The 10,056-nt window shown below is 44.8% G+C and overlaps 1 protein-coding gene across 1 annotated transcript in view; it reads right to left on the reverse strand.

Annotated features, from left to right (window-relative positions):
- The window catches only part of NUP160 (nucleoporin 160), a 52,957-nt gene extending 44,662 nt beyond the window's left edge, over positions 1 to 8,295 (reverse strand). The window contains exons 1-4 of the mRNA XM_082747515.1: positions 7,907 to 8,295; positions 7,526 to 7,637; positions 1,856 to 2,066; positions 1,076 to 1,298 (exon numbers count right to left, since the gene is read on the reverse strand). Of these exons, the coding sequence (XP_082603641.1) occupies positions 1,076 to 1,298; positions 1,856 to 2,066; positions 7,526 to 7,637; positions 7,907 to 8,060 (700 nt within the window). The 5' untranslated portion in view covers positions 8,061 to 8,295. The remainder of the gene's footprint in view (positions 1 to 1,075; positions 1,299 to 1,855; positions 2,067 to 7,525; positions 7,638 to 7,906) is intronic.
- Positions 8,296 to 10,056: the final 1,761 nt, after the last annotated feature.

Genomic DNA, 10,056 nt, shown 5'->3' on the forward strand with positions numbered 1-10,056 from the left:
TTGGTGCTCAGAACAATCATTCTTTCCAAAACAATCACTGGTTTCCTTTCGCATGGGAGGCACAGTTCCAGATGCTGAAGATGTAGCAGTAAACAAAATATAAAAAAAAAATACCTGTCCTCATGGAATTTATATTCCATAGGGAGGAGGGCAGAAGCTGAAACATTAAACTATCTTAAGCAGAATGGTAATAGGTGAAAACAGAAAGGGTACAGTGAATGCTGTGTTGGGGGTGGTGCATGTGTACATGCAGTTTTGAAAAGGGTGGTCAGGGAAGGCCTCACACTAATGGATCATTGAGTAAAGACCCAGAGGAGTTGAGGGAATGAGCCAAGTTAGTTGCTGGAGAAAGACTATCTCAGGCAAAAGCCCTGACGTGGGAGTGTGCCCAGTATGTTCAAGGAACTTCAAGAAGGCATGAGACTGGTGTATAGAAGTGAAGGGGGTTGGGTGGGGAAGAAGCTGAGGTTAGAGAAGCAGCAGGGGTCACTGTAAGATAGTGTAAGGACTATGGGTTTATTCAGAAACATCTGAAGAACAAACCCTCACCGGAGGGCTTTGAGCCATGGAGTGACATGGTTCTACTACGGTTTTAAATGTACCAGTCTGTCCCAGAAGTCTCTGTAGAGAGGTTAAGGAGAGGTCTGAGAGGTACTTAGGAAGCTAATGCAATAATCCAGGCAAGAGACAATGGTGACTTGGAGGAGGTTATTAGCAGCTGAACTTCCTTGCATCAATTAATTTATTTTAATTATAGAACCTTAACCTGAAGGTAGATAAACAGTCAACACCTCTCTACTATAGACCTTAGAATAGGCTATCTTGTAGTCATCTGTCTTCCCACACTCCAAAAAGGTTTACAATTCCTCATCCAGTGTATAAAATCTTACTTTCTCAGGAAAAAGAAAAAAACCAGTAAAAGCATTAGAGACTCCTTAGGCAAGCAACACTGAATGATCATTTCAGGGGGAGTAGAGAAACAGTTCTTGCTATGGATGATGGGTATAGACTTCTAAGGTTTTAGTGCCAACATTCCTTGTTTAAAGTTAAATCCAAGTTCGGTTCCCATTCTTACCGGGTATGTCATAAGGAGGTAGTTTAAGAACAAAGATTCCCCCAGAAGCAGATGGTAGAGCAAACAGAGCCTCCCCATCATTGCTAAGCCAGGCTGCTGAGGTGGTAGAATTAGGGGAGAGTCCAGGTACAGCTGGAATTAATTGAGAGTTGCAAGGATCCCTGAAATCAACTTTTCCAATGTCAGTAAATATGGACTGCATCTGACTTTCAATTACCAACTCCTGTGGAGTAATGAAAAAGAAAAATCTGTTAAATCAAAATAAGCTGAATTTTGCTCAGTTCCTTTCAATTGTTATAAAACCTTTTTTTTTTTTTTTAAAGATTTTATGTATTTGAGAGAGAAAGCACGCGCACGCGTGAGAGAGAGAGCTCCTAAGCTCAAGCAGGAGCAGGGGGAGGGGCAAAGGGAAACAGAGAAGCAGACTCAGACTCCCCAGTGAGGGAGAAGCCTGAGGCAGGGCTTAATCCCAGGATCCCGAGATCATGACCTGAGCCAAAGTCAGATGCTTAATCGACTGAGCCACCCAGGTGCCCCTACAAAAGTCTTTAAAGTAAGAAAAGACTGATCCTAAAAGGAAAGCGATTTTTTTTAGATAAAAATTATTTCTTCAACTTAAAAATATGTCTGATAATTTTAAATAGTAACTATCAAAGTACGCTTGGTGAGAGGTAACAAATCCAATTTTCCTTTAATTTCTAAAGGACACTGCTCCCACATTAAATTTCTGATAGCCAGGGTAGTCTGAGAAGTAAGGGATATTACCCTTAACCAACTTACACTCCTATACATCCGGGAAGGGTGTGGTAAAAGTAATCTGTGCACTGTTTGATTGGTTAATATCAAGATTATCACATGATTCTGAGTCTCGGAGACATGAACCCCTCCAGGTAAGACGATGCAATTTTGGAATTTGAGGCGAACTGTATTATTCAACAGATTTATGTCCAGTGACTCTTCCACCAGCTCCAATGTATCTCCAGAGATCTTCCTATTAAAAAAGAGACATTTGTTTACAAAGTTTATGCTTTTCTTTCTAAGTGACTCTTGCTTTGAAAAATATGGGAATAGTTTCCAAGTGAATTTTCCCAATTTGAAGGTTTTGGGTAAACAAATTCAGATCAATTTTACAATCCAAACCATCACTATATGTTCATTTACAAAACACAGCACAATATAAAATTCAAATCTTATTACATGATTCTCTGTTCAATGGAGGCATTTCCAAACTTGATGACCCGTTTATTTAGAACAATGATACTCAACACAATTAAGCTCCACTATAAAGACAATTCAAACCACATCCCCCATTACTTGGGGTGGAATGTGGCCTCCACTATTAGTACCACAGCATCATACTATAGTGACCTTAATAAATGTGACTATTTCCCCTTCTGTGACTAGCTCCTGCTAAGCAGGATGCAGAGCAGACTTCTTCAGGCGCATCTCTGCCATATGGTAGCCTTGGATCATAGAAAACACCATGCTGGGAAAGTCCTAACTTCTTATCACCTGTTTACCATACCACCTGCATCTGCCCCCAAAGAGCAAGTCTCCTTCCAGTAATTCAAGGGCAATCTCTAACTTTCCCAAGTATATCCCTCCTGCGTCCATCTCTCCTTCTTCCAAAGCCTTCTCTCCACATTCAGATATGCTCTTCCCTGGCCTCTCTCTTTCTGTCACCCTGTTCCTGCCTTGATCTGGCCATTCCAATTTCTCCTTTCCCCTCCATGGCCACATCTTGTTTATTTCCTCACCTCCCTCATACTCTTCAACCTGCCCTCTTCTCACCAAGGTCACCACACCAATTCCAATCAATGGATTCCTCAGTTCTGCTCTTATACTTGACCTCTCTGCAGCATTCCACACACTTGGCCATGTTGTCCTGAAAAGTCTCTTTCTTGACTTCTATGATACCACCCTCTTCTGGTTTTATTCCCCCATCTCTAGGTACTCCTTCTCTTCTTTGACCAGGTGCCTACTTTTTATTTCTTAAACCCTGATCCTGGGTCATCTTACCTGCTCACTGTACACATTCTCTTGAAGCACATCTTATCCACTCCCAAAGTTGTATGCGCCATGTGAATTCTTTCTTATTTTTCTAAAGATTTATTTATTTGACAGAGAGAGAGTGATCACAAGTAGGCAGAGAGGCAGGCAGAGAGAGAGGGGGAAGCAAGCTCCCTGCTGAGCAGAGAGCCCGATGCAGGGCCTCGATCCCAGGATCCTGAGACCACAACCTGAGCTGAAGGCAGAAGCTTAACCCACTGAGCCACCCAGGCGCCCCACCAGGTGAATTCTGATGATTTCCTAGGGTTCCCTTCTGGCAACTCATGGTATGTCATCAGCACAAGTTTCTGGATCTTCAACCTCATCTCTGAACAACTGCTTCACCTTCCTGCCTTATGGTTAAAGCTGGGTCCTGGATCTTGCCTGAGCCCCCGGAGCCCTCTCTAATGGTAAGCTTTCTCTACCACACTCCCTTTAGGGGGCCCTCAAGGTCAGGCACATTTGTCTTGCTTGCTCCCCACTGCCATTCTTGGTCATTGTTCCTCCCTCTCTGCCTAAACTACTCAGCTTTCAAGTGTGTGCAACTAGAAACCACCTGTGACCCTTGCCCACTGCAGTTCCCTATAGACCTCTTTCATTCCTTGAAGCCTAGCTCCTGCTCACTCTCTTCCATACTTCCACTGCCATATCTTTACTTTTTCAAATATCCCACTTTCTTCAATTCCTCTCCTTTAGTGATTGCCCTCGACTGCATATAAATACACTAGTATATTTCTCCCACACCCTGGCACTGTCTTCCTGCTACCATTTGATTCCTCTGCTTCTCTCATAGTAATGCTCCTTAAGAGACCTGTTCTGTTCTCACAATTCCTGTTCTCTTCTTCTCTCCAGAGCTCAGCCACTTCGGGTGTTTGTACCACAATAGGAGCAGTTTCCCGCAAGGTCACCAATGATCTCCACTGTTCAAAGGTCTATTTTCACTTCTCTGACTTACATGCAGTATTTAACAGTTTTTCATTCTTCTTCTCCTTGAAATATTTCCGTTAGCTTCTGGGATACCATTCTCCTTTTCCTTCAACTCTTTACTTCCCTAGCTATTCCTTCCTAGTCTACTTATCTTCCTAAATATTGGAGTGCCCGGTGGTTAGTCCTCAGACCTCTTTTCTCTCATCCACACAAGTTTTCAACAGAGGGTTCTAGCCTACTCCCTTAGGACATTTAACAGTTACGTGGAGATATTTTTGCTTGTCACAACTGGGAGGGGGATGCTATTGGTCTGAAGTGGGTAGAGACCAGGGATGATGCTCAATATCCTACAATGTATAGGACAGCCCCCCACAATGAAGACTTTTCTGGCCCCAAATGCCAAGAGAGCAGATAATCTCATTCAGTGTAACAGCTTTAAATGCCATCTAATGCCAGCAATTCCCAAATCTGTAGCTTCAGCCCAAACTTCCCAGTGGAAATGGAAATGGCTACTGCTTTAATACTTCCATTTGGATATCTAACAGGGATTTCAAATGAAAACTGTCCAAAACAGAATGCCTAGACTAGCAAACCTGAAAAACACCTGGTCACCTGCACTTTTTTCCAACTCAATTATTGGCATCTCCGTAACTTCCAGTTGCTCAAGTCAAAAAATCTCGAGGTCACCCTTGACTCTTCTCTTTCTGTATAATCTAATCTGACCTGGTAGTAATTCTATCAAACTCATCTTTTTTTCTTTCTAAAGATTTTATTTATTTGTTCGAGAGACAGAGCATGCATGTGTACGAATGCCAGGTGAGGGGCAGAGGGAGCAGGCTCTCTGCTGAGCAGGGAGCCCAACGTGGAGCTCTATCCCAGGACCCCAATGAGGGGCTTGATCTTGGGGCCCCGGAATCATGATCTGAGCCAAAGGCAGATGCTTAACCAACTGAGCCACCCAGGCGCCCCCTAACAAAGTCATCTTTAAAACATATCCACAATCAGAATATTTCTCACTGTCTCTACTAATACCACCCTGGTCTAAGCTGCCATCATCTCTTGTCTGGAATGTGGCACCAACCTCCTAATCCGTCTCACTGCTCCCAAACTGTCCCGGCCATATGCTGTTCTCACCACAGCAGCCATAGCAATCCGCTAAAAACACAACTTAGATCATGTCATTCTTCCACTTAAACTTCAATGGCTTCTTGCCATCTAACTCTGTAAAAGTCAAAGCCCTAAAATCACCCAACAAAACCCTGATTTGACCCTTGGCTACTTTATTATAATCTATCCTTTGATCATTCAGGGGCAGACTCCCACTGGCCCCTTGCCATTCTTTAACATAACAAGCAAGCTCCTGTCTCAAGGTTCTTTGCATTTTGGTTCCTTTTTCTTGGAAGGTCCTACCTGAAAATCTTATTCCCCAGATTACTTCCTCTGCTCAAATGCCAACTTATCACTGGGTCTTTCCCAAATAAAAGATCAACTCCTGCAGGCATCCCCCTTCCCTTCAATCCCTATTCTCTATTCCACTTATCACTGGAAAACTTATTATTTTGGGGGATTCCTCTTGTTTACTATCTGCCTCCTCGAGGGCGGGAATTTGTTCCCTACTGTATTCTTAGTCCCTAAACACTGACTAGAACATATCAGGCACTAAAAAGTATTTCTTTTTCTTTTTTTAAAATATTTTATTTATTTATTTGAGAGAGACAGAGAGAGAGACAGAGAGCATGAGAGGGGAGAAAGTCAGAGGGAGAAGGAGACTCCCTGTGGAGCCAAGAGCCCGATATGGGATTCAATCCTGGGACTCCGGGGTCATAACCTGAGCCAAAGGCAGCTGTTTAATCAACTGAGCCAACCAGGTGCCCTAAAAAGTATTTCTTAAATGAGATTTGTATGTCTAATGTATTCAGAGCCTTGGACTTATAAATTTCAATGCCTACATGACATTTCTGAAGGGCTGCTGCAATGGGTACTTCAAATTTAATATATCTGAAAGAATTATTCACATCTCTCCAAAATCCATCTTCTGTATGTTAGTGAAATGCAACCCCGCCACTCACTATCTTGTTAGTGATACCAGAAGCCAGGGAACTGTCTTTGTTCCCTCCATTCCCTTCCCATCATTTACCCCACGTTCAGTCCATCGCCAAGCCTAGGAAAGCTACCTACTAATTGCATCTTAAATCCATCTATTTCTCCTTTCCTAACTACTCCCACAATTGAACCACCAGCATCTCTTACTCGGCAAGAGCAAGATCTTTTTTTGTATAATATCTATCTAATCCAAATTCATTTTCCATGAAGTAAACAGATTTTTTCTTTATGAAATTTGGTTTATGCTAGTAAAGAGTTAGTAACACTTTTTTTTTTTTTAAAGATTTTATTTATTTGACAGGCAGAGATCACTAGTAGGCAGAGAGAGAGAAGGAAGCAGGTTCCCCGCCGAGCAGAGAGCCCTGATGTGGGGCTCCATCCCAGGACCCTGAGATTATGACCTGAGCCGGAGGCAGAGGCTTTAACCCACTCAGCCCCCTAGGAGCCCCAAGAGTTAGTAACTCTTTAAGACTCTTCAATGATTATTCAGTGTACTTGGGGAAAAAAAAAATCCAAAGTCCTTAGGAAGGATCTGAACATCTGATGGTAAGCACCTGCTTACCAACCCTCCCATCCCCCAGGCTCAGCATCTCTCACATCACTTTCCATTTCACCCACTGCATTTAAGCCACACAGACTTCCAGTCAATTCCTCAAATCTATCCAGGTCTTTCTATCTCACAGATTTTGCATATGGTGATCCTATATGCCGACCGCTCTCTCTCCAACCACCTGCCTTGGCAACTTTTCATCCTACAGATCTCAGATTAAATGTGATATCGGTGAAGACCTTCCCTGTCCCACCAATAATACTGGTCCTCTCATATACCTCTCACAGCCCTTATACTTTTCCTCTGAGCCAAGTATGAAAACTTGATGTTTATACACCTATGTTGTGGTCCCTTTCGTGATTTTTTCCTTCATAAAACTGTCCCATTAAAGATGGCTCCATATCTATTTTCAGACAGCTACAACATCTTCCATGATGGAAACAGTGGTTGTTTTTGTCCACCACTTCATCTCTAGTAAACTCAGCAGAGTGCCTGACATGAAGAAGCTCAAATGTATTCCAAGAATGGAAGAAGCTGTAAAACACAATGAGAACACATTGAGTTCAAGTTTAAAACTCGTCTTCGGGGCTTTATCCCATAAGCTTCATTTCCTCTGCTTTTAGTGCTACCTGGAAGGGCACCTCTCCTAGAACTTTGTGTCTCCTTGATTTTCTCCTGATTCAGAAATCAAGAGAAAACAGTGTTTCTTTTTTCCTGACTGTCCATTACTGCCCAAGAGAAGGACAATCTGGCCAAGAGCCGCGAAAATTCAAGCCGAACAATCCGACCTTCCAGGGGGATTCAGCGAACAGAGCACTTACCAATGAATGAACCTGTTTCTGGTGACGGAGAACAACTTGCCACTTTCCACATAGTAGAAGCCTCCCGCGCTCTCACCGTATTTCACGGCTCCAGCCAAGGCATTTGCAGTCCCTACAAAAGGAGAGTGGTCAGCCTGCATACCTGGTTCTCTCGGGATGACAGAGACTGAGGGCGCTGAGAAAGCAGAGGGTGACGACTGACAATCCACACGAAGATAAAGGGAAGAAGGCAGGACGAAGTAGGACACTACGGAAGCTATGATCCCAAGGCTACAGGCATGTGGACTAAAGGAGTATGAACCCGGGGTCAGAGATTTAAGGACCCATGAGAGGAGCCCGAGGGGAAGGATCGGATCGCGTCCTCCCTGGCTGCTTTCGTACCGATGCCGGAAACTGTGAATTCCCGAAAGTGTCTCGGCCTCTCGCGCTCAGCACCGCTGAGCTCCTCGAAGCTCCGTTCCAGGGCTCCCGCCGCCGCCATCTTCCCGCCGCCGCCGCAGGGCCCGACGGGACGCGAGCTAGGCCGGGCGGCCATCGTCACTTCCGGGGGCGGGGCGGATGGAGTTAGGAACTGGTGAGGAAGCCTGCGGGGAAGGAGGATACGATTGACTCTTCGTTGCGAGGCTTCCAGTCAGTTGGTTGGAGAACGAGAGTGGACAGGAAGGAAGCCAGAAGACAAAGGGGCAAAGGGAACCGACTCTGCTTGCGGGAACTTTAGCCCGGCCGGCTGGCTGGGACATCCCCTCAGGGGGCGGTACCCTTTTCCCGGCGTCCTCCGGGCAGGGGGCGGGGCCAGGTTTGTTTCCATTTTGAAAACCCGGGCGCGGGCGGCGGGGTTGAGCTTCCCCGGAGGGGCGAGGTCCGGAGAGTCCGGGTGGCCGAGCGCCCTCTACCGGGTTCCGAGGTTGCGGTCACCCTTCTCTGCGTCGGGGTGGCGGTCAGTACATTGGCTGGTCTCCTTTTTGGCCTTCCGCGGCACGTGGGATGGGGAGAGGGCGAGTACTGGGGAGAGGAGATCTTTTGGGTTGGAATCTTTTGGAGAGTCTGAATTCGTGCATTCTGGTGTTCTGAAACGCAATGCATTCAGCAAAACGTTGATGCAACACGCTGTGGTTATCTAAATGCTGAAAGGAATTTGCCTTTCATCCCGTCCCTGATCTGGATGTCTGTAAGATATTGTGCCTTTACCGGTATCGAGGGCTCAGTACTGGGAAAAATGCTGATTTGCATGGGAAAAGGATTTTTCCTCCATAGTCAACATTTGTTAAGCAGTTCTGTTATTCTTGTTATCACCAGTGAATGCAACCCTTCTTTATCATTCTGTTTTATTGATCCTATTCTGACCACTCCCCCCCACGCCCACCACCTCATCTTTCCAGCTTGCTCCTAGGACTCCAGTTCTAGCCATGCGATCCCTCCAGGCCACCCAGGAACCGTTGTTCTACCACCTTTTCACGGTCCCCATTTCCTTGAGATTTCCTTCTTACTCTGCTTAAATTCCATTTAAATTACTCCTTTACCTAGCTTGCTCTTTATTCATTATGCTTTGGTAAAACCTAGAAATTTGATTAATCCAAGGCTGCAGCTGAGGAGGGCTGGAGAAAAATACACAATTATCAGTCATACCTTCCTCTACCTCCATCATGATTCTAAACCTCCAGTGGGTCCATACTGCTACCCAGCGAACACATCCCTTGTCCACTTACTGGCCTAGATGAGTATTTCACAACTTCTCTAACCTGCAGCGCCTCTCTCCTCCTCACTCTCAGTTTGCTTTTTCACTTAGAAAATTGATGAAATCAAGAGAATTTCCCCCCCTGCCTCCCTCCTTTCCCTACCTACCTTCATCAGTACATGCATACTCTGCCCTCCTCTCCTGTTACTATAAATTGGACTGTCCCTAAAGGTACATCCCTAAACTTAGGGGCATAAACTTTACATTTTCGCGCTCAAGGACACCATTCCAGCAGTTCTCTCTCCTGCATCTTCAGTTCTGCACCACCCTCCATTACTGAGTTGTTTCCCCAAGCACACAAGCATGCTGTTATTTCTCCTTCCTGCCACACACAAAAAACTCATTTGATTTCCACTCTCTTTGGCCACTATCTACTACTTCAGAGCCCCTCTTTATCACTTCAGAGCTCCTCTTCATCGCTACAGCAAAATCCAAGAGCTTTCTGTTTAATTTCTTTTCTTTGAGTCTCTCTTAAATCCACTTTTATCAGGCTTTCGCGCCTGTTGCTTTACTGAAACAGCTTTTTTCAAGATCTCCAATGATGTCCATCTTTATCTAATACTGAACCCTCATTCCTTTTTTTTTTTTTTTTTTTAAGTAAACGCTACACTTATGGAGCTCCAACTCTTGAGCCTGATATCAAGAGTTGCATGCTTTATGGGCTGAGCCAGCCAAGCACCCCTGAACTCTCATTCCTTAACATTCTTGACTACCTGCAGCATTTGACCATTTAATTGCTTTCTTGCCCACTTTCTTCACATGGCTTCCAGGACACCACATGCTTTTGATTTCCTCC

Source organism: Mustela nivalis (genome assembly GCF_964662115.1).
Source record: "Mustela nivalis genome assembly, chromosome: 9".
NCBI classification, from domain to species: domain Eukaryota; kingdom Metazoa; phylum Chordata; class Mammalia; order Carnivora; family Mustelidae; genus Mustela; species Mustela nivalis.